Raw genomic sequence first — 26095 nt, 5'->3', positions numbered from 1 at the left:
AGACCAACAAAGACAGGAGAGATGAGAAAGAGGGAGGAGGAAAGAGGAAGGGAAAGCAACAATATGGTTGTTTGGTTCGCTACAATCGCTGATACCTTCGCCTTTGCTCTCAAAAGCAGAGAAACAAGATTCAAATCACAGAATCAATCATTTATATACCACTTATGAACTATTTATAAGCCATTTATAAAACATTAAGAGAACCTACTGTTCATCTTCAAATAGGAAAATATAATTATTCCGTATCGTGGCTTCACGACCCAGAGACTGCACATCATATGTCATTCATTTATGTGGAGAGAAACATTGATGAGTTACCAGATGAGAGGAGCTGCAGTGCGTGTGTGCGGGTTTGTGTGTATGCGAGCTGGAGCTGAGTAATGGGACTGGCTCAGGCCAGTCGGTTAGTTAGTTGTTGGCTGAGCAGGGAAGGTTCTGGGGAACGGCAGAGAGGGTTCTGAAAAACATGCAAAACCCTTACGACCGGTTTCCCTTCTGGCTCTGTATCGAACCTGGGTTCAAGTACTATTTGAAATCTTTCAAATACTTTGACCACTTGCTTTCGCCTGCTTGGAAGGCCAGATGGGTGGGGTTTACACTTTCTAGGCTTTTCTATTGGTTTCATGGCAACAGTCAAGCTCAATCAAGCGCCGTTGCAGTATAAAACAACTATTTCAAATGGTATTTGAACCCATGTCAGCTCTGTATAGCAGGCCATGGGAGGACACACTTCACATCCATATCAGCACATCAATGCGAGCACTCGGAAATAAATACTATATACATATACAAATTAAACAACATTCTGCTATGGTTACAGAATAGTGACTTTTCGGGGTCATGCGTATGATTGAAAATAAGAACTAGCAAAAATATGTCATATGTACTATGCCCCTCCCCTACCACGACCTTAACACACTACCTCCGACTGAATGCATGTGGCCAGGTAGTGCCGGAAAGATGCAGTAAAAGGAAACAGAGGTTTGTGGATGTGATTGTGTGTGACCGAAAAAGGAAGTGAAAAGAGAAGAACAGAAAAGGGAATTGAAGGGTAGTAGAAGTCATACTTTTCGCAAGGGTGTTTCGGCCGACCGGATTTTCTTGGGAGATATCTGTGAAGAGAGTAAGATAATTAAAGTCTTGTTTTCCCCTCTTCAGAGATATCTCCAATGGCAACAGTGCTGTTCTAGAAAGATCAAGTTTCACCAGAAACGTTTTTGTCTACTTGCTGCCGCTGTCTAAAACCTTTATTAAGCTAGTGGCAGAAAGTAAATTGGGGTTAGAGGTTAGACAGGAAGTACTTAACTATATATCGGATGTCATATCCTGTGATGTCATGTCCTCTTGTTCCTATTCCCCCGAATGCCCGTGGCTCCTCATAACCTAGCCTAGCTTAGCAGCTAATGCTGAAGATAATAACCTATGTCCCATTGCTTTAAACAAGCTACCGCTACAAATTTAGCTAGCGTTGCGCAGTAGACCACTGTTAAATAGGGAGCATTTCAATACTGGTCAATTGAGTACTAGTACAGCTAACTAAGCAAGTTGCTGCTTATTTCTTTATCTAAGATGATGGTCTACTGCTATAAGAACATTTAGATGAAACGTCCTTGAATGTCTCGGTTTGTGATGTGCCAGCTCACCATTACTGTAAGTCTGATGTGACATCTAACTAAGTGCTTCTCTTTAAGGATTATTTGCACTGTTGTTGACCATCAAGAACGATTCATTTGTTTTTTCATTTGAGCAGTGGCAGCTATTCAGTTCGACTGTTAAAATATCAAAACAGTTGCCGAAGCGATAACGTGTATGTCCGTGTCGTGGGTTTAATAACAGTAAATGAAAGCAGGTGTAGTGACACATAGGACACAGGGTGTGAGGGCTGAGGGCCGAGGGCCGAGAGCCACACATGCAGTATGAAAGGGGACACCACAGACAGGGAGTAGGACTGACACTACCACTGGCTGGGAACCCCTAGGTACAACAACAGCTAACAGCCTGGGCATAATGGATAGAATCCCTTCAGAAGCCACTCTGGTGCATCCTAAAGGAGTAGAGTATTTTAAACAAGCACTACAACTTCAAGGACTGCTTGTACATAAACACGCATAGGCTGTAGCACGGTGGTGGAATGCATCTGACTGTTGGAGATTCAATGCGTCTGTGTTATTACTTGTATCTGCCCCTATCGGGGGGGCGACATTATAAATAATCATTGAACAACAACACAGCATTTGGGAGACACTCAGAAGAGGCAGGGACAAGGAGGAACACAGTCACAGAGGTGGAGGAAACACGGGCAATTCATCTCGCAGTGTCATCTGCAAAGAGATTGTATTGTTTTGCCAAGCAGAATGATAGGATATTGCATTTTCACTGAACCATTACTAGTTACCCCCAGCTAACAATCCTAGGGAGAGAGAACGTTTTTGTTACCCGCAATGTTCCCCTAATGTTTGTTTACAGTTTTCCATTAGTTAGGGGAACATTCTAGCCATGTTAGCAATAACCTTCTGAGAGCCTTTTCAGCATGTTTAGTGTTAAAGTTAGGAGAATATTCCCCTTAATGTCAAGTCGAACTGGTCTAGAACGTAGTTACAATGTTCTCGGAATATACGACATTTAACGCTCAAAGACACTTTTCATGGGACGTTGCAAGAACATCCCCGTGTCCAGCTTTCTGAGGTTTTGGAGAATGTTCCAACAACGTCACATCAAACATCCACAGAACATGGTTGCCATGTTCTCGCAACCTCTTGGTTCCCAGCATTCAGATATTCCATAGTCCAGCATTCAGATATTCCATAGTCCAGCATTCAGATATTCCATAGTCCAGCATTCAGATATTCCATAGTCCAGCATTCAGATATTCCATAGTCCAGCATTCAGACACACCGTCATGTCTCTATCAGTTCTCACTTTATTTGACTATTCTGTCATCGTTGATCTGATGCGCTTATTTCCACAATCAAAGGACTTTCCGTGTAGTTGTCTAGTGTTTGGTGGGGCATGTTAACCTGTTTTTAAGGATGCTCCCGAACCACTATGATCAATAAAAGTGTCTTGTGTACTTTTAACAGAGCTGAGGTCCACTGCAAAGTGCACTCACCCTATTGCTTACACCTATCAAGTTGTTTCAGATCTACATTAAGAGTTCATCTGGACAGGGCCTAACTATACTGGTCCAATAAGCACATGCCCTAAAGATACTGTATACCTAATTGGGAGAGTGGTTAGTGTGTTTGTCATTGGTCCTGGTGGCCTGGGTTTGAGACCCGCTTAGGGGATTCACCCCACTCTCATTTCCTTGGCAACATACAGTATGTTAATGTCATTATTTGGCAACAGTTACAACACACCGATCTGATCTAATTGTTTTTGCATTGAAAGCTAAGCATCTCAAAGAGAATGCTCTGTGTCTTCTTCAAATCCACACCACGTATACCATGTAGAACAATGTGTCCCTGATAAGGGATCACATCAGCTCTCGTCATTGCCTTTCTCTCTGGAACAGTCCTGACTTGCTGCCGATACATGGTCCCAGGTGGTAGTGTTGCTTCTGATAGAAACATACTGTGTACCCAGAACATGGTTGCCATATTCTCAGAATGTGTATATTTGCAGTAGCGTGTCTGTACGTTCTCATGTACATTCTCACGTTTGCCATTTAAGCAATGATGACGCCAGTAATACCAAAACAGTACACAACATAGACATCTCCAAGTTTTAATGTGGAAAAACAAATTCCAAAAGGATCACTTCAGACCAGTGTTGGGGTAATAATTACTTACAGTTACTTTTATGAGTAACACAGTAATATAACAACTAACTGTCTTCAAATATTGTAATATTATTAGTTACTTTTCCAAGTAACCTGTATATTACTTTCAGAAGGATATATTTACCGGCATGTTACATGTATTTCTTAAAGCCTTGTCCTCGAGCTAAAAAGCCTTGTCCTCGGGTTGTCAACCAGCTTATTCTGTTCCTCGTGGAAACGCTCCCATGATTTTGGAGTTGTTCGCGGAGAAAGAGAACAACATTTTAGTCAAATGAAAACTCTGCAAAGGCAGCATCGATCTCTTTGTCCAGAAACACCACATCGAAGCCTGCAGAAGCATCTGGAGGTCGTGCACAAAGGCACAAAGCCGGTAGCCAGTTCCAGAGATGCGTGAATGAGGAGACATCTATAAACCATTATGATAATAAAGAAAGATGCAAAAACGACATTTCCAAGTGCTCTAATGAAATATCCATAGAAACGATTGGAATGGTTGATAAATGCATTTCAAAAGGGCAATAATGACATTAACGTGTTTTGCTAAGAACGTGAGAGTAGGGGGACTCCGGTAAAGGGTCTCGAACACAGTCCACCAATGAGAAATGCCCTAACCACTGTCCCTATAAGGAATATCACTGCACCGTGTCATTATTGGGCAAGTACAGTTAGGCCCTGTCAAGATTAAACCCTAACCCCTCCTCCATGGGCATTTGTGAAGATCTTACACAACTTGATAGGCGTAAGCAATAGAGTGAATGCACTTTGAAGAGAATCTCAACTCTGTTAAAAGTACACTCAATCAAAGATTGTATTGATCATAGTGATTCAGGGGTATCATTAAAGCTGGTGAATATGTCCCTCCAACATTAGTCAACTAGACAGAAAGCCCTTCAATAAGTGAGAATAGTCAGATTAACTGATACATGACACAGCCATGGTGGCATAGCAGGAAGATTGGAGTACTGTGGACCAAGAGGATGTGAGTTCAAATCCCAGGTGAGGACATGTTGAACAATAATGACTGTATAAATGAACATGTACTGTATGTTCAAGGCACTGTGTGTGAGTATCTTTGAGAGACAAAGTGCTATGAATGGATAACTCAGGTCCTTGATTGGCTCAGTAACAAGATATGCTCAATTTATGAAATATTCTCCTAATAATATATATTCTGGGAACATGGCAACTGTGTTTGGTGGGACATTGATGGAATATTCTCCTAATCCGCTGGATATGTAAATGTTTAACTTTTGCATGTCTAGAACATGAATAGCTTACATTCTGAGAACATGGCAACCATGTTCTGTGTATGTTTGGTGGGATGTTGATGGAATATTCTCCTAACCCACAGAAAACTGGACACAAATATTCTTGCAACGTTCTCGTTAAACGTGTCTAGAACATAATAACCACGTTCTGGGTACATTTGATTTCACATAAAGGGAATGGTCTCTTGCAAACATCCCTTGCACAGCACGGGAACATTCCTATGCAAAAGTTAGTTAATGAGTTAATGACCTAATGAGACCTAAAGTTCTCTAAAGTTGTGGGAACGTTTGTTGTTAGCTGGGATGGCAGCTCTTTTGATATCTTCACGTTTGGCAACAATCTTGGCCAAAGATAACTTTGTCTTTCAGGACCATCGAATCATCACCTTAAGTGTTGTAAGTGTATGTAAGTGACTGGAAGTAATAGACACTCCCAGGATCAATAATGGAAAGACGAAGGATGTAGCAGTCAATCCGTTAATAGATTAGTATTCCTGGATAGCTCAGGTACTACCAGACGTTCTATCTCTTCTTACAAGGTCTATGGCTTCTTAGAGTCTTGAGGAAGTGTGTACTCATGTCGTTGAAGAATTGCCCATATTCCCTCCATATAAAGACAACATAACAGCTCATAAGAGGTGAAAGGAGCCAGACTGGTGCTCAAAGACACTGGGTGTATAGATATGTACTTTAGAGAGAGACACAGACAGACAGACAGACAGACAGACAGACAGACAGACAGACAGACAGACAGACAGACAGACAGACAGACAGACAGACAGACAGACAGACAGACAGACAGACAGACAGACAGACAGACAGACAGACAGACAGACAGACAGACAGACAGACAGACAGACAGACAGACAGACAGACAGACAGACAGACAGACAGACAGACAGACAGACAGACAGACAGACAGACAGACAGACAGACAGACAGACAGACAACAGAGAGGTAGAGAGAGAATCCCAGAGAAAGAACAAAGAAAGACAGAAAGAAAGGGATCTGTGAATACAGACAGACAGAGTAACACATTTGTCCACCGGTACTCTACCTTCATAGGAGCCAGCTGTATGGGTGTGATATAGGAGGGGTCCACCATGGGCTTGGGTCTGTTGGCTGTGTCTGCCAGGAGACTCTGCCATTGCTGGGGCAGACCTGTGAACTTCTGCTCCCGCTCGTCGAAACCAGTGTGGACCCGGTGCTCGAAGTTAGACGGAGCCGAAATCTCTAGCCTCTTCTTCTTTTTCCCAAACATGCTGGAAAACCCGGACAAACCTGGAAAAAACAGCAAGATATTTTAGAAAAATCTTGGGAATCCCAATAAACAGACATAGCGGCCCAAACCCACTAATACATACATTATGAAGTCAATATACAGGTAACTGCCAAAGTAAAGGAAACACCAGCATACAGTAAAGTTTCTTAATAGGGCGTTTTGCCACCATGCGCCACCAGAACAGCTTCAATACGCCTTGGCATAGATTCTACAAGTGTCTTGATTCAACAGCATTCCTCCATGAGAAATTCCAAAATTTGGTTGATTGTGATTAACACACACACACACACACACACACACACACACACACACACACACACACACACACACACACACACACACACACACACACACACACACACACACACACACACACACACACACACACACACACACACACACACACACACACGCACACACACAGTTATTAGGACACAGGCTAGTCGAGATATCTCCCACTTCAACACTTGACCTGTACTTTATGTTCTTTATGCATTATGCAGTAGGGTAACTAGCTGGAGAAGCAGGTTAAGTGCATGTGCGGGAGAGAATCAATGTTATAGCCTAGTTTATGCAGTACAATAAAATGCCCTCCATTATCCACACCCACACTGTATGTGGGCGCGCCCACACACACACACACACACACACACACACACACACACACACACACACACACACACACACACACACACACACACACACACACACACACACACACACACACACACACACACACACACACACACACACACACAGTATGAGAGCACACACGCACACACTGTATGAGGGCACACAAGCACACACACACTTCACATACCAATTAAAGAGAAGATTAGTTGGCATGTCATTTGTTGATGGTCTGCTGTTTATTCAAACTACTATGGTGTTGAAGACTTGTCAACTTGATTCAGCTGCGAGATGAAGATTTGCTTTCCCAAAGCTTGTTTCATAATACTATTAATGTTGATGGGCTTCGTGGTTTGAGCGGAAATGGAGCAAGAGACTAACCGGTTAACACTACTTGTGATTCACTGGCACTTTGATGGGCAATCACTTATTTCTCCAAATCCACGACATCTTTGGTAACAGTTTGTGGAGGAGGATAGTTCTCCATGCACATACGTACACACGCACGCACACACATACATGCACAGATAGATAGATTCACCATGTCGTCATCCACCGTGTTGTCATCACTCTGTTGGTTTGGTCTGAAAGGAGCTTATTGTATCCCTGTCTTCCTGTCTCTCTCCCCTGTAGGAACATTGTCTTCTAGTGGAAACAAATGTTTTCTCTGTCTGTCCGTATCAGCGGTCCGGACCTCCGCCGTGCCAGCCAGATCCAGCAACACATACAGGCCAGCTGCAGTAGCCACGGTGAGTGGACAGAGGGACAGAACAGATGGTTAGAGAGACAAGCTAAGGAGAGGGGTAGGCTAGTGAATTTGTGTTTGTGCCTTCAAAGAAGCCCTGTCTAAGTAAATATGAAGATCTATCTGACTCTGAGCACCTGAGGAGCAGCCCCATGAGCCCATGCAAATACCCCAATAAAGTAGCTCTGGCCAGTGACAGTGCCTTATAAAAGAAAAAGTGAGGACCCCAACAAGTAGCGCTAACAGGTTCCCAAACTAGAGCTGATAGAATGATTAATGGAGTCTTTCTCATTCAATCTGCTTACACTCCCTCAGGCTGATTTAGGGAGGGAGGGAGGAAAGAAGAAAGGAAAGGAGAGAGGATATGAGAACAAAGGGAGGAGAGTGGTGTGGTCAGGAGGTGAAAGAGATGGAATGATGAGAGGAGGGCAGTGTTGGGGAGTAGTGTACTACATATACTGTAGTTCAACTATTTATTTAACTACATTGTCAGTGGCTTGGTTGTCGTTGAACTAAATTCAGTGTTTTCAGTTAATTTCTTTTTTTGCCGTGTAGTGAAACTACACACAACCTTTTTTTTGCTAAACTAAAATATGGGTGAAGTTTGCAATCATGAGAATAGGCTAAATTACACATTCTGTTATCCATATGATGCCAACGTGATCTGTTCTTCCAATTTGTTGTCCATGACAATTCAGATATACATATGCACATTTTTTACTAAGTAGGGCTGGATAAGACCCGCTTTTGGCCCCAACCGGTGGCTAAATGACTCAGTACAAGGTGTGGCAAATATTCACAGAGACTTAATTGACTGCAGCTACACCTTAGACACCTGGCTGCAATTAGGGCTGCAGCAGCAGTATATATACCATGCAGTGGCATGCACAAGAGGGAGAGAGGTCAATGAGGCCTGTGGGTGGCCGATAGTGGGTGGCCGATAGTGGGTGGCCGATAGTGGGTGGCCGATAGTGGGTGGCCGATAGTGGGTGGCCGATAGTGGGTGGCCGATAGTGGGTGGCCTTGAGGTGGGGGTAAGAAGGAGGACAGGAAAACAAGTGGAGCATATTGTAAGTAAATATGGAATGGGGGAATGTACAAATATTCTGGAAGATCTCATAAAGGAGAAGATGGCAGGAAAAAAATGAGAAAAGTGGAACATGTTTTGAGTGAATACGGAGTGGTGGATCACACACAACTTTCAGAAGAGCTACAGAAGGAAACTGAAAGTGATGAGAGTGAGGATGAGGATGAATTAACTGCGGTGGCAGGTGTGTGGTGAAGCAGTTTGAACCTCGTCTTGATGATGAACATGATGATACTGGCTGAAGAGGAGAGAGAATGGATCCTTCAGGCTGATCAATATGTGGTGTCAAGTTGGTTGGAGAAGAGGTTGGGTCGGTGAAAGTGACTCGTGTCGTTTCTGCCCGTCCAGAGGGAACAGGCACTTCGCACCACACGACTGGGGACAAGAACTGTGACTTTCCTCTCCGGAGTAGGGAGCCATCGAAAATAGTGGTAACTCGAGTGGCGTTGAGCAGGATCAACTGAAGCTGAAGATTCCAGTTGTCTGTGAAGCCTGCCGTTTGGTGCGACTCAGACCCGGTGACGCAGAGTCTTTACCAGATAAAGTCGAGTTAGGATATGTCTGTTGTCCTCTGAGAACCTTAGACCCGACTCCAGTACAGTGTTTTAGGTGTCAAGCTTATGGTCATATGGCAGCAGTGTGTCAGAGTGAGAATCCTAGATAGTGAGACATAGGAATGTGTAGCATCGGTGAGTAAACCGAGGCCAATAGAGTGATAGTAATAACATGTCCTTCAGCAAGTTATTTTTTGGGGGGGGGGCGTTCATGGCCATGGTTGTCAATTTGTATCGCAGGAATGGAATCTAAATCACAGAGGATAAGGATAGATGTTATGGCGGCAGCTGCAGAGATGTACACTACCTGACCAAAAGTATGTGGACACCTGCTTGTCTAACATCTCATTCCAAACACCATGGGTATTAATATGGAGTTTGTCCCCCCCCCCTTTGCTGCTATAAACAGCCTCCGCTCTTCTGGGAAGGCTTTCCACTAGATGTTGCAACATTGCTGCGGGGACTTGCTTCCATTAAGCCACAAGAGCATTAGTGAGGTCGGGCACTGATGTTGGGCGACTGGGCCTGGCTCGCAGTCGGCGTTCCAATTCATCCCGAAGGTGTTCAATGCAGTTGAGGTCAGGGCTCTGTGCAGGCCAGTCACATTCTTTCACACCGAGTTCTACCAAACTTTGCAGTTGCTACTATGCATTGGGGCAGGGAGCGTTCTCCTTGCATCCGCCAAACCCAGATTTGTCTGTCGGCCTACCAGAAGGTGAAGCGTGATTCATCACTCCAGAGAACGTGTTTCCACTGCTCCTGAGTCCAATGGCGGAGAGCTTTACACCACTCCAGCCGACGCTTGGCATTGTGCATGGTGATCTGAGGCTTGTGTGCGGCTGCTCGGCTACGGAAACCCATTTCACAAAACTCCTGTCTATCAGTTCTTGTGCTGACATTGCTTCCAGAGGCAGTTTGGAACTTGGTAGTGAGTGTTGTAATTGAGGAAAGATGATTTTTACGCGCTTTTGAGCATTTAGGCCACAAACCTTCGCAGCTGAACTGTTGCTACAAGACGTTTCCACTTCACAATAACCGCAATTACAGTTGTTAGGGGCAGCTCTAGCAGGACAGACATTTGACGAACTGACTTGTTGAAAAGGTGGCATCCTATGGCGGTGCCACGTTGAAAGTCACTGAGCTCTTCAGTAAGGACATTGTACTGCCAGTGTTTGTCTATGGAGATTGCATGGCTGTGTGCTCGATTTTTATACACCTGTCAGCAACTGGTGTGACTGAAATAGCTGAATTCACTCATTTGAAGGGGTGTCCACATATTTCTGTACATGCTGTACTTGGGTGTACGGAATATTACAGCAGAATAGTTGCAAGATGTTTTGAACGATAGTGTCCCGTCCTCCCAGGCTACTGGTCTGGAGTAGTATCTGATAGGGCCAAAGTAGTGGAATAGTGTTGAGGTTGTAATGGGTGCAGGGTTAGTTGGTAGGGCAATTATTATAATTGATTTCAAATTGTAATGAATTCATACTACAGAACAGTAGGTTGATGCAAAGCCAATACAGTAGGTGTCGGCAGGCACCTCTCTTGTATGGGGACGGCCAGAGTACCAAAGAAGAGGGAGAAAGAGCTGGGAGGAGGACCCGCTGGACCAGCCAGCACCCTAATATGCCTAAGGTTAGAAGTTCTCTCTGTCTTGGGGTTAAATATGATCTTCCCCAGCTATTTAAGTTTAGTTATCGCTGTGAAAGGGCCAGTACTTGATTTTTAAGGTTTTACATTTGAGTGAACACTCATTTGGGTATCTGAAGATTCCCCTACCTGTCAAACATGTTGTGTTAACTAAATCCCTGTTTGAGAACTTCATTGCCTTGTCTGACTCTTGGTTTTGCGTTACCACACATGTGACACACTCCTCCGCGGAGTTGTTACAGTAGCTTAACTTCTTCCAGTGTGAAGTCATTGGTAGCTTGGTAAACCACATTTTCAGAGTAGCTTCACCAACACCAGAGGGAGGGAGGGAGATGGAGTGGCAGGGACACACACGCATAACTAGCATGCCTTTCACGTCTTCCCCAGAATAACCAGCTAACACGCACATTCCTGCATTCTCTGACTCCATCTCCCTCTGCTCCGTATCCATATTTGACCTACCAATCACCTCCTTACGCACTGCAGACCTGTCAACAAGGCTTTTCCTCATTGGCTGAGTGCCAGTACCACCTCTACTGATTGGCCGAAGCCGTCTGACATTTTACTATTCTTATCCCTAACCACCAGTGTGTCCTTTGGAAAGTGAAACGGCAGCATTCATCCACTCTACATCTATTACATCCGTACTAAAAATAGAGCTGAGTGAATTACGTCAACGAGCAGAAAACTAAAACACTATCTCTGGATATCAGGGACAAACACTGGCTAGCTTAACTAGACCTGGGGGAGTGGGCCCAGAAGGGTGTGCAGGATTTTGGCTCCAGCCCAGCACTGACACACCTTATTTAACTAATCAAGGGGTTTGAGTATTAGTTGAATCCGATGTGTTAGTGCCAGACTGGAACAAAAAGCCTGCACACTCTTTGTTTCCATTCAGGACCAGGGCTGGAGAAGACTGATGCTATACACAGACAGAGAACCTCAACCCCAGCAGCACATTTAGGGGGATTGCATCGGGATTAGGAGCAGGCAGAGAGATGCGAGGCAAGGAGCAGTGTGTGTGTGAGATTTGGGAATGGGATTATGGAGGTTAGCAGGGTTTAAGGCCTGATTGTAAGAGAAAGAGGAATACTGGCACAGACTGCTGGACTGCTCGTCTAGGCCACACACACACACACACGCACGCTCACACACATGCTCACTCATTTCGGGCAGGCTTTTAAAAGGGGAATGGCATTCACCGTGCATGGCTGCCTTGAGTACTAACAGTAGATGAAGTAGAAGTGCAGTTGCATCGTTTCGAGTGAACAGTATTTAAGCGAGGAGACCTCTGAGAATTTCCCTGTATGGGAAAACCTTACGGGACTACGTAATGCACGGATTGTCTTGGCAGCCAGACCAGCAACCACCGAGCTATAATTTATGAGCAGATTATAAAGCACTTCATGGAGAATAAGGTTATTTCAGCAAAGAGGTACAATGTCACTGGATGAGAAACAGTAGCCTGGTTAATGCCAAGACGATGAAATGTTATCAGGGTAAAAGTGTCAGACAGAGTACATGTGATTGTTCCTGAACAATGTCTCTGGATGAGAAACAGTAGCCGGGTTAATGCCAAGACGATGAAATGTTATCAGGGTAAAAGTGTCAGACAGAGTACATGTGATTGTTCCTGAACAATGTCTCTGGATGAGAAACAGTAGCCTGGTTAATGCCAAGACGATGACATGTTATCAGGGTAAAAGTGTCAGACGGAGTACATGTGATTGTTCCTAAACAATGCATGGGTTGCTATTGCAAACACAAGTGCGCATGTGTGTGCTCACCTTCATAGCTGTAAAAGTGAGCTCTGCGCCACAGATAAATCGTGGTCGTATCTTAGCCATGTTTCTCACTAGAACTGGTAAAAAAGGAGTTATGAGTGCCTTGCATAACCCAGTTCAACTTAAGTGCCAACCTACACAAACATATACAACAACGTTACACCCACACATACACTCACACACAAACACACACGCACACACACACATTCCCCAGCATGGCAGATAGCCCTCCACACAGACTAAGAGGAGCAGGGTTCTTGACTCCCAGGCTGATTTGTCTCAAGCCATCTGTCGCCATCTGAGCCATGGCAGGCGTTTCCCTGCACCCAAAACCCAGCCACGACACACACACTTTTGCACGTGTGTGTGTGTGTGTGTGTGTGTGTGTGTGTGTGTGTGTGTGTGTGTGTGTGTGTGTGTGTGTGTGTGTGTGTGTGTGTGTGTGTGTGAGAAAGCATGTACAGTGGGTTCTGGAATTATTGGATCCCTCGATAAAGATGAGCAGAAAAGACTGTCAAAAAGAAATAATACCAATGCTGAGCTACGTATATTGTATGCAAAAAAATTTTTTATTTTATTTTATGCTTGTACAGTTATTTTACGCTTGTACAGATATTTTATGCTTGTACAGTTATTTTACGCTTGTACAGTTATTTTACGCTTGTACAGATATTTTATGCTTGTACAGTTATTTTATGCTTGTACAGATTTTGTTAAACACGGAATATATTTTTATACATATACAGTGCATTGGGAAAGTATTCAGACCCCTTGACTTTTTCCACCTTTTGTTACGTTACAGCCTTATTCGAAAATTGTTAGATTGAAAAAGATTCCTTATCAATCTACCCAAAATACCCCATACTGCCAAAGTGAATTTTTTTTTGTGTGTGCAAATGTATTAAAAATAAATTACAAAAATACCCTTTGCTATGAGACTCGAAATTGAGCTCAGGTGCATCCTGTTTCCATTGATCATCCTTGAGATGTTTCTACAACTTGATTGGAGTCCACCTGTGGTAAATCCATTGATTGGACACGATTTGGAACGCCACTCACCTGTCTATATAACGTCCCAAAATTGACAGTGCATGTCAGAGCAAGCCATGAGGTTGAAGGAATTCTCTGTAGAACTCCGAGACAGGATTGTGTCTAGGCACAGATCTGGGAAAGGGTACCAAGACATTTCTGCAGCATTGAAGGTCCCCAAGAATTACAGTGGCCTTCATCATTCTTAAATGGAAGAAGTTTGGAACCACCAAGACTCTTCCTAGAGCTGGTCGCCCAGCCAACTGATCAATCGGAAGAGAAGGGCCTTGGACAGGGAGGTGACCAACAACCCGATGGTCGCTCTGATAGAGCTCCAGAGTTCCTCTGTGGACATATGAGAACCTTCCCAAAGCACAACCATCCCTGCAGCACTCCAACAATCAAGCCTTTATGGTACAGTGGCGAGACGGAAGCCACTCCTCAGTAAAAGGCACATTACAACCCGCTTGGAGTTTGCCAAAAGGCACCTAAAAGACCCTCAGACCATGATTCTCTGGTTTGAAGAAAACAAAAATGAACTCTTTGGCCTGAATGCCAACCGTCACGTCTGGAGGAAATCTGGCACCATCCCTACAATGAAGCTTGGTAGTGGCAGCATCATGCTGTGGGGATGTTTTTCAAAGGCAGAGACTGGGAGACTAGTCAGGATCGAGGGATTGATGAACAGAGCAAAGTATATGAAAACCTGCTCCAGAGCACTCAGGACCTCAGACTGGGGCAAAGGATCACCTTCCAACAGGACAACGACCCTAACCACACAGCCAAGACAACCCAGGAGTGAATTCGGGACAAGTCCCTGAATGTCCTTGGGTGGACCAGCCAGAGCCCAGACTTGAACCCGATCGAACATCTCTGGAGAGACCTGAAAATAGCTGTGCAGCAACGCTCCCCATCCAACCTGACAGAGCTTGAGAGGATCTGCAGAGAAAAATGGGAGAAACTCCCCAAATACAAGTGTGCCAAGATTTTAACGTCATACCCAAGAAGACTCAATGCTGTAATCGCTGCCAAAGGCGCTTCAACAAAGTACTGAGTAAAGGGTCTGAATACATATGTAAATGGTTTTTTATTATCTTTCCAAAAAGCATTTTTTTCTCTCATTATGGCGTATTATGTGTCGATTGATGAGGGAAAAAACAATTGAATCCATTTAAAGGTGTCTGAATACTTTCTGAGCCCAAATATGTGGTCCTGTGTAGCTCAGTTGGTAGAGCATGGCGCTTGTAACGCCAGGGTAGTGGGTTCGATCCCCGGGACCACCCATACGTAGAATGTATGCACACATGACTGTAAGTCGCTTTGGATAAAAGCATCTGCTAAATGGCATATATTAAATATGCACATGTGTTTGTGTGATTAAGAGCCACAGTCCCTATTTAGGCACAACAAAGGCTTTATAAATGTATACTGAACCAAAATATAAATGCAACGTGCAACAATTTCATTGATTTGACTGAGTTACTTGAATTGCAGTCCATGACAGGCGCAAACAGCCAGGGTTTTTAGTTGGCTGATCTCTCAGTCCATCGCTGTCTAGCACCTCCCCCTCTTTGTGGATTTCAACGTTCAGCGTAATGGGCTTAACAAGGAAGTGTTTTGGGGAAATTGGAAAGTATGCATCTAACAAACAGTTTTCACGTATAAACTTTATATGCCTGAATTCCAAATCAACCGGGCTCTCCAAAACAATATGATCCCTGTGATAGAACATATATATTAATTGCCAATTATCGCAATTTTTCATCTAATACAGCTGTATAGCAGGCTTGCTTCCTCTCTTGCCTAGATTTTAACCACACCAGTTTCAAGTCGAACTTTGAGCCACAGTGTTACCATGCTCTTACGTGCCAGCAATTGGAGCCCGGGAACGAGGTTACAAATGTAGACATTTTCCCCCTTTCTCCCTCCACCCCAGGCATTTTCATTACAATCCAAAAGGCATTTCTTAAACACCAAAATATTATGCTCCATTACAAGCAGTATTTCTTATAAAGGCCAGTGAGTTCAAATGTGGCCCACAATCTACACTGAGCGATTGCCCTAAAAGAGATCCTAAACTAAACCCACAACTAGGATGTTGCTAAGACAATGTACAAATCTACAGAGCCGTCAAGGCATCCGATCTGTGGGCTGACCTGTTAAGGTAGTCTGCTGCTACTACACCACATGGTTGGCCAGCTTGACATTTTTTACTGACTGTACCAACCCAACGAGTACTGTTTTTATGCTCTTGTTCTTCAGTTGGTCTTACGTTCTCTCTGTTGTGAAATTGTTGTGTTTGCTTTGTTCTATCAGGATTGGATTCCTTCAAGATCTTTTCATTTGGTCCAAAATTCATGTTAAGCTAGAGGTGTATTCTTCCAGGAACGTGATCCCAAACAGCCACGTTCTGATCCAGGATCAGTATGTCCAAGTTTTAAAACTCATGAATATCACATTTATCTTGTGCTTCACGTTTCATGTGTCATAGTTGTAAAGAAAGGTCTGACAGTTAGAGAGAAACTTATCCTGGTAACAGATCTTACCTGGTAACCCAGTCACAGTTCCTCTCGACCAATAGAAATGCTTGAATTCCACAAGGCGGTAATAGTTCTACATCATGAGAACCTGTACAGTCCAAGTATTCATCAACCAAAGTCATCCAGACCAGTACACTCCAACTGCAGTCAATGTGTCTGTCTGTGTCCTGTTTATTCTCCAGTATTATTCATATTCTACTGTACACATACTGCCGGACGTATGATTACCAAATGTATTCTTCTTTAAACCTAATAAAGATATTTAGGAAGATAAAACATAATCCAGAGTGATGGATGGCATTGGGTATTCAGGACGATTTGCAGTTGAAGTACTAGGTGTTATCCAGCTAGCGAGCTACCCTGTTCTGTCCTGTCCTGTCCTGTCCTGTCCTGTCCTGTCCTGTCCTGTCCTGTCCTGTAGTGTGTGTTTGTCCCAGCTCAGTCCCAGTCAGAGACGATACTATAGATATCGACAGGACATACTGGAAAACTGCCGATGCCAGCAGCCCCAGAAAAGCCCAGGGCAGGGCACAGCCAGACAGCCTAAGCCAGGACACGTCCTTTTTCCTTTCCCTATGATATTCACCCTGACGGTCCTAACCAAACACTCACAATCTTCACATCCATCCTCCCTTCAGGCTTTCTGCTCTACATCATCCTTTAGATCTTCTGGTGCCATCGCTGCTGCTGAGTGTCAGTGTCAGTGTGTGTGTGTGTGTCTCCTGTGTCTTGTGTCCTCTCCCTGACCGGATCAGAGTGTGTGCCGTGCACAGACACACACGCACAACGTCCGGCCTCACATTCAACATGAGATCTCATCTTCTACCCCACCATTCGGGGGGGGAGGGAGGGAGAACAGGAACCAGTGTGGCTCTTATGGCAGCCACACCCGTTCCCAGTCCCCTGGGCTAATAATACACATGCCACTGTGGGAGGGGACTGTCACACACACACACCCACACACACTGCATGTCTGCGCAAAGGCTGAGGCGACAACTGGGTCCTAAAATAGAGGGAACACACTGTAGTTACTGTAGTTAGGGGTGTGCTGGGTATGATAACTATTCCATGAACTATGAACTGTATATTAAGCATCCTTAGATACATTATATTACATGTGGAAAATTATACTGTAGCAATAGTGGCACTGGGAATTTTCCCATAAATGTAACTTACTATGTGTTTGTGGTATTGATGTTATCTCTACCCTAAAATGTTCTCCATAATATTCCATACCACAGGCATTCAACATGATCTCTGAGGACAAATAGCCAGACTAAGAAAGACTTCAAGAAACATTCCTACACTATCAGGACAGGGAAACCTTCCTGCATTATCAGGACAGAGAAACATGCCTAAATTATCAGGACTGAGAAATCTTGAAATTATCAGGACAGAGAAACCTTCCTACATTATCAGGACTGTCACGCCCTGGTCGTAATATATTGTGTTTGTCTTCATTTATTTGGTTAGGCCAGGGTGTGACATGGGTTTATTGTGGTGTGTTTTGTCTAGGGGTTTTGTGGGGTGTTGGGTGTGTGGCTTAGTGGGGTTATCTAGCAAAGTCTATGGCTGTCTGGAGTGGTTCTCAATCAGAGGCAGGTGTGTATCGTTGTCTCTGATTGGAAAGCATATTTAGGCAGTCCATATTCTTTGAGTGTTTTGTGGGTGATTGTTCCTGTCTCTGTGTTTGTTGTCACAAGATAGGCTGTATAGGTTTTCACGTTCCGTTTGTTGTTTTGTAGATTTAGTTATTTCATGTATCGTTCATTTTTTTTATTAAAGAACATGAGTATCCACCACGCTGCATTTTGGTCCGATCCTTGCTACACCTCTTCGTCAGAGGAGGAGATAGAAGAAAGCCATTACAAGGACAGAGAAACATGCCTACATTATCAAGGCAGAGAAACCTTCCTACATGACCAGGACAGAGAAATCTTCCTACATGATCAGGACAGAGAAACCTTCCTACATGATCAGGACAGAGAAATCTTCCTACATGACCAGGACAGAGAAACCTTCCTACATGACCAGGACAGAGAAATCTTCCTACATGACCAGGACAGAGAAATCTTCCTACATGACCAGGACAGAGAAATCTTCCTACATGACCAGGACAGAGAAACCTTCCTACATGACCAGGACAGAGAAATCTTCCTACATGACCAGGACAGAGAAATCTTCCTACATGACCAGGACAGAGAAATCTTCCTACATGACCAGGACAGAGAAATCTTCCTACATGACCAGGACAGAGAAATCTTCCTACATGACCAGGACAGAGAAACCTTCCTACATGACCAGGACAGAGAAATCTTCCTACATGACCAGGACAGAGAAATCTTCCTACATGACCAGGACAGAGAAATCTTCCTACATGACCAGGACAGAGAAACCTTCCTACATGATCAAGACAGAGAAATCTTCCTACATGATCAAGACAGAGAAATCTTCCAACATGACCAGGACAGAGAAACCTTCCTACATGATCAAGACAGAGAAATCTTCCTACATGATCAAGACAGAGAAATCTTCCAACATGACCAGGACAGAGAAACCTTCCTACATGACCAGGACAGAGAAACCTTCCTACATGATCAAGACAGAGAAATCTTCCTACATGACCAGGACAGAGAAATCTTCCTACATGACCAGGACAGAGAAATCTTCCTACATGACCAGGACAGAGAAATCTTCCTACATGATCAAGACAGAGAAATCTTCCAACATGATCAGGACAGAAAGAACCTTCCTACATGATCAAGACAGAAAGAACCTTCATACATGATCAAGACAGAAAGAACCTTTCTACATGATCAGGACAGAAAGAACCTTCCTACATGATCAGGACAGAAAGAACCTTCCTACATGATCAAGACAGAAAGAACCTTCCTACATGATCAAGACAGAAAGAACCTTCCAACATGATCAGGACAGAAAGAACCTTCCTACATGATCAGGACAGAAAGAACCTTCATACATGATCAAGACAGAAAGAACCTTCCTACATGATCAGGACAGAAAGAACCTTCCTACATGATCAAGACAGAAAGAACCTTCCTACATGATCAAGACAGAAAGAACCTTCCAACATGATCAGGACAGAAAGAACCTTCCTACATGATCAAGACAGAAAGAACCTTCCTACATGATCAGGACAGAAAGAACCTTCCTACATGATCAGGACAGAAAGAACCTTCCTACATGATCAGGACAGAAAGAACCTTCCTACATGATCAAGACAGAAAGAACCTTCCTACATGATCAAGACAGAAAGAACCTTCATACATGATCAGGACAGAAAGAACCTTCCTACATGATCAAGACAGAAAGAACCTTCATACATGATCAGGACAGAAAGAACCTTCCTACTGTTATGCAGGTGAATGAGGACCCAAAAGCGACTTGGCGAAAACAGAGTTTTTAATCCAGTAAAGATACTTTACAAAACAAAAAGCATAATACTATTCGTAAAGACGAGAACAGACTGGAGACTTGATCAAGAACTGCAGGTTGCCTCGGGAAGGCACTTGAACCTAGCAGACTCAGACACCTGCTCACCACGCAGCATCTGAGGGAAACACGACACGACAGGGCAATACATAGACACAGCACGGTGAATATAGACAAGGATCCGACAGGGCAGGAACGGAAAACAAGGAGAGAAATAGGGACTCTAATCAGGGAAAAGGATCGGGAACAGGTGTGGGAAGACTAAATGATTGATTAGGGGAATAGGAACAGCTGGGAGCAGGAACGGAACGATAGAGAGAAGAGAGAGCGAGAGAGTGAGAGAGGAGGGGGAGAGAGAGGGATAGAAAGAGGGAAAGAACCTAATAAGACCAGCAGAGGGAAACGAATAGAAGGGGAAGCACAGGGACAAGACATGATAATCAATGACAAAACATGACAGTACCCCCCACTCACCGAGCGCCTCCTGGCGCACTCGAGGAGGAACCCTGGCGGCAACGGAGGAAATCATCAATAAGCGAACGGTCCAGCACGTCCCGAGACGGAACCCAACTCCTCTCCTCAGGACCGTAACCCTCCCAATCCACTAAGTATTGGTGACCCCGTCCCCGAGAACGCATGTCCATGATCTTACGTACCTTGTAAATAGGTGCGCTCTCGACAAGGACGGGAGGGGGAGGGAAGACGAACGGGGGTGCGAAGAAAGGGCTTGACACAGGAGACATGGAAGACAGGATGGACGCGACGAAGATGTCGCGGAAGAAGCAGTCGCACAGCGACAGGATTGACGACCTGGGAGACACGGAACGGACCAATGAACCGCGGAGTCAATTTACGAGAAGCTGTCGTAAGAGGAAGGTTGCGAGTGGAAAGCCACACTCTCTGGCCGCAACAATACCTTGGACTCTTAATCCTGCGTTTATTGGCGGCTCTCACAGTCTGTGCCCTGTAACGGCAAAGTGCAGACCTCACCCTCCTCCAGGTGCGCTCACAACGTTGGACAAACGCTTGAGCGGAGGGAACGCTGGACTCGGCAAGCTGGGATGAGAACAGAGGAGGCTGGTAACCCAGACTACTCTGAAACGGAGATAACCCGGTAGCAGACGAAGGAAGCGAGTTGTGAGCGTATTCTGCCCAGGGGAGCTGTTCTGCCCAAGACGCAGGGTTTCTGAAAGAAAGGCTGCGTAGTATGCGACCAATCGTCTGATTGGCCCTCTCTGCTTGACCGTTAGACTGGGGATGAAACCCGGAAGAGAGACTGACGGACGCACCAATCAAACGACAGAACTCCCTCCAAAACTGTGACGTGAATTGCGGGCCTCTGTCTGAAACGGCGTCTAACGGGAGGCCATGAATTCTGAACACATTCTCGATAATGATTTGTGCCGTCTCCTTAGCGGAAGGAAGTTTAGCGAGGGAATGAAATGTGCCGCCTTAGAGAACCTATCGACAACCGTAAGAATCACAGTCTTCCCCGCAGACAAAGGCAGACCGGTAATGAAGTCTAGGGCGATGTGAGACCATGGTCGAGAAGGAATGGGGAGCGGTCTGAGACGACCGGCAGGAGGAGAGTTACCCGACTTAGTCTGCGCGCAGTCCGAACAAGCAGCCACGAAACGGCGCGTGTCACGCTCCTGAGTCGGCCACCAAAAGCGCTGGCGAATAGACGCAAGAGTGCCTCGAACACCGGGATGACCAGCTAACTTGGCAGAGTGAGCCCACTGAAGAACAGCCAGACGAATGGAAACAGGAACGAAAAGGAGGTTACTAGGACAAGCGCGCGGCGACGCAGTGTGCGTGAGTGCTTGCTTAACCTGTCTTTCAATTCCCCAGACTGTCAACCCGACAACACGCCCATAAGGAAGAATCCCCTCGGGATCAGTAGAAGCCACAGAAGAACTAAACAGACGGGATAAGGCATCAGGCTTGGTGTTTTTGCTACCCGGACGGTAAGAAATCACAAACTCGAAACGAGCGAAAAACAACGCCCAACGAGCTTGACGGGCATTAAGTCGTTTGGCAGAACGGATGTACTCAAGGTTCTTATGGTCTGTCCAAACGACAAAAGGAACGGTCGCCCCCTCCAACCACTGTCGCCATTCGCCTAGGGCTAAGCGGATGGCGAGCAGTTCACGGTTACCCACATCATAGTTGCGCTCAGATGGCGACAGGCGATGAGAAAAATAAGCGCAAGGATGAACCTTATCGTCAGACTGGAAGCGCTGGGATAGAATGGCTCCCACGCCTACCTCTGAAGCGTCAACCTCGACAATGAATTGTCTAGTGACGTCAGGAGTAACGAGGATAGGAGCGGACGTAAAACGTTCTTTTAGAAGATCAAAAGCTCCCTGGGCGGAACCGGACCACTTAAAACACGTCTTGACAGAAGTAAGAGCTGTGAGAGGGGCAGCAACTTGACCGAAATAACGAATGAAACGCCGATAGAAATTAGCGAAACCTAAAAAGCGCTGCAACTCGACACGTGACCTTGGAACGGGCCAATCACTGACAGCTTGGACCTTAGCGGAATCCATCTGAATGCCTTCAGCGGAAATAACGGAACCGAGAAAAGTAACGGAGGAGACATGAAAAGAGCACTTCTCAGCCTTTACGTAGAGACAATTCTCTAAAAGGCGCTGTAGAACACGTCGAACGTGCTGAACATGAATCTCGAGTGACGGTGAAAAAATCAGGATATCGTCAAGATAGACAAAAACAAAGATGTTCAGCATGTCTCTCAGAACATCATTAACTAATGCCTGAAAAACAGCTGGCGCATTGGCGAGACCAAACGGCAGAACCCGGTACTCAAAATGCCCTAACGGAGTGTTAAACGCCGTTTTCCACTCGTCCCCCTCTCTGATGCGCACGAGATGGTAAGCGTTACGAAGGTCCAACTTAGTAAAGCACCTGGCTCCCTGCAGAATCTCGAAGGCTGATGACATAAGGGGAAGCGGATAACGATTCTTAACCGTCATGTCATTCAGCCCTCGATAATCCACGCAGGGGCGCAGAGTACCGTCCTTCTTCTTAACAAAAAGAACCCCGCCCCGGCCGGAGAGGAAGAAGGCACTATGGTACCGGCGTCAAGAGACACAGATAAATAATCCTCGAGAGCCTTACGTTCGGGAGCCGACAGAGAGTATAGTCTACCCCGAGGAGGAGTGGTCCCCGGAAGGAGATCAATACTACAATCATACGACCGGTGAGGAGGAAGGGAGTTGGCTCGGGACCGACTGAAGACCGTGCGCAGATCATGATATTCCTCCGGCACTCCTGTCAAATCGCCAGGTTCCTCCTGAGAAGTGGGGACAGAAGAAATGGGAGGGATGGCAGACATTAAACACTTCACATGACAAGAAACGTTCCAGGATAGGATAGAATTACTAGACCAATTAATAGAAGGATTATGACATACTAGCCAGGGATGACCCAAAACAACAGGTGTAAAAGGTGAACGAAAAATAAAAAAAGAAATAGTCTCACTGTGGTTACCAGATACTGTGAGAGTTAAAGGTAGTGTCTCAAATCTGATACTGGGAAGATGACTACCATCTAAGGCAAACATGGGCGTAGGCTTGTCTAACTGTCTGAAAGGAATGTCATGTTTCCGAGCCCATGCTTCGTCCATGAAACAACCCTCAGCCCCAGAGTCAATCAAGGCACTGCATGTAGCACCCGAACCGGTCCAGCGTAGATGGACCGACATAGTAGTACATGATCTAGATGAAGAGACCTGAGTAGTAGCGCTCACCAGTAGCCCTCCGCTTACTGATGAGCTCTGGCCTTTTACTGGACATGAATTGACAAAATGTCCATCAAATCCGCAATAGAGGCACAGACGGTTGGTGATCCTTCGTTCCCTCTCCTTGGTCAAGATGCGAATACCTCCCAGCTGCATGGGCTCAGTCTCTGAGCCAGAGGAGGGAGATGGTTGCGATGCGGAGCAGGGAAACACCGTTGACGCGAGCTCTCTTCCACGAGCTTGGTGACGAAGATCTACCCGTCGTTCTATGCGGATGGCGAGAGCAATCAAAGAGTCCACACTGGAAGGAACCTCCCGAGAGAGAATCTCATCTTTGACCACTGCGTGGAGTCCCTCCAGAAAACGAGCGAGCAGCGCCGGCTCGTTCCAGTCACTAGAGGCAGCAAGAGTGCGAAACTCTATAGAGTAATCCGTTATGGATCGATCACCTTGGCATAGGGAAGCCAGGGCCCTAGAAGCCTCCCTACCAAAAACTGAACGGTCAAAAACCCGAATCATCTCCTCTTTAAAGTTCTGGTAATTGTTAGAACAATCAGCCCTTGCCTCCCAGATAGCTGTGCCCCACTCTCGAGCCCGGCCAGTAAGGAGTGAAATGACGTAAGCAACCCGAGCTCTCTCGCTAGAGTATGTGTTGGGTTGGAGAGAGAACACAATATCACACTGGGTGAGAAAGGAGCGGCACTCCGTGGGCTGCCCGGAGTAGCAAGGTGGGTTATTAACCCTAGGTTCCGGAGGCTCGGCAGGCCAGGAAGTAACAGGTGGCACGAGACGAAGACTCTGGAACTGTCCAGAGAGGTCGGAAACCTGAGCGGCCAGGTTCTCCACGGCATGGCGAGCAGCAGACAATTCCTGCTCGTGTCTGCCGAGCATGGCTCCTTGGATCTCGACGGCAGTGTTACGAGCATCTGTAGTCGCTGGGTCCATTCCTTGGTCGGATCCTTCTGTTATGCAGGTGAATGAGGACCCAAAAGCGACTTGGCGAAAACAGAGTTTTTAATCCAGTAAAGATACTTTACAAAACAAAAAGCATAATACTATTCGTAAAGACGAGAACAGACTGGAGACTTGATCAAGAACTGCAGGTTGCCTCGGGAAGGCACTTGAACCTAGCAGACTCAGACACCTGCTCACCACGCAGCATCTGAGGGAAACACGACACGACAGGGCAATACATAGACACAGCATGGTGAATATAGACAAGGATCCGACAGGGCAGGAACGGAAAACAAGGAGAGAAATAGGGACTCTAATCAGGGAAAAGGATCGGGAACAGGTGTGGGAAGACTAAATGATTGATTAGGGGAATAGGAACAGCTGGGAGCAGGAACGGAACGATAGAGAGAAGAGAGAGCGAGAGAGTGAGAGAGGGAGGGGGAGAGAGAGGGATAGAAAGAGGGAAAGAACCTAATAAGACCAGCAGAGGGAAACGAATAGAAGGGGAAGCACAGGGACAAGACATGATAATCAATGACAAAACATGACACCTACATGATCAAGACAGAAAGAACCTTCATACATGATCAAGACAGAAAGAACCTTCATACATGATCAGGACAGAAAGAACCTTCCTACATGATCAGGACAGAAAGAACCTTCATACATGATCAAGACAGAAAGAACCTTCATACATGATCAGGACAGAAAGAACCTTCCTACATGATCAAGACAGAAAGAACCTTCATACATGATCAAGACAGAAAGAACCTTCCTACATGATCAGGACAGAAAGAACCTTCCTACATGATCAAGACAGAAAGAACCTTCATACATGATCAGGACAGAAAGAACCTTCCTACATGATCAGGACAGAAAGAACCTTCATACATGATCAAGACAGAAAGAACCTTCATACATGATCAGGACAGAAAGAACCTTCCTACATGATCAGGACAGAAAGAACCTTCATACATGATCAAGACAGAAAGAACCTTCATACATGATCAGGACAGAAAGAACCTTCATACATGATCAGGACAGAAAGAACCTTCATACATGATCAAGACAGAAAGAACCTTCATACATGATCAGGACAGAAAGAACCTTCATACATGATCAGGACAGAAAGAACCTTCATACATGATCAGGACAGAAAGAACCTTCCTACATGATCAGGACAGAAAGAACCTTCCTACATGATCAAGACAGAAAGAACCTTCATACATGATCAGGACAGAAAGAACCTTCATACATGATCAGGACAGAAAGAACCTTCATACATGATCAGGACAGAAAGAACCTTCATACATGATCAGGACAGAAAGAACCTTCCTACATGATCAAGACAGAAAGAACCTTCCTACATTATCAGATCAGAAATAATGAAAGTGAAATAATCTCTGTATCTGTTCTGGTACTATCCATATCCCACCATCGATAGACCAACTCAGAGGGGAATCTGTCAGCTACGTAGAGATCAGCAGGGTTATCTTAATGAGATCTGTACAACCCTCAGGACAGCGTAGAAATGTGTGTGTCTGTGTGTATGCGCGCATGTGTGTACGTGTTTGA

At 45.2% G+C, this 26095-nt stretch overlaps 1 protein-coding gene across 4 annotated transcripts in view; it reads right to left on the bottom strand.

The window, feature by feature from the left end:
* Positions 1-26095, bottom strand: part of LOC123990992 (serine/threonine-protein kinase PAK 5-like) — a 138243-nt gene that overhangs the window by 72311 nt on the left and 39837 nt on the right. For 2 of the 4 annotated variants that reach the window (XM_046292075.1, XM_046292077.1), the window contains exons 2-3: positions 6107-6330; positions 1068-1112 (exon numbers count right to left, since the gene is read on the bottom strand). In XM_046292075.1, coding sequence (XP_046148031.1) covers positions 1068-1112; positions 6107-6310 — 249 coding nt within the window. In that variant the 5' untranslated portion in view covers positions 6311-6330. Of the gene's footprint in view, positions 1-1067; positions 1113-6106; positions 6331-16356; positions 17087-26095 lie in introns of those variants that run through there. The other 2 variants (XM_046292076.1, XM_046292078.1) reach the window with 2 other exon arrangements.

Source organism: Oncorhynchus gorbuscha, linkage group LG12 (assembly GCF_021184085.1).
Source record: "Oncorhynchus gorbuscha isolate QuinsamMale2020 ecotype Even-year linkage group LG12, OgorEven_v1.0, whole genome shotgun sequence".
Classification (NCBI taxonomy): domain Eukaryota; kingdom Metazoa; phylum Chordata; class Actinopteri; order Salmoniformes; family Salmonidae; genus Oncorhynchus; species Oncorhynchus gorbuscha.
Note: the sequence above shows the minus strand (reverse complement) of the source record. Positions and strands in the feature narration are given on the sequence as shown.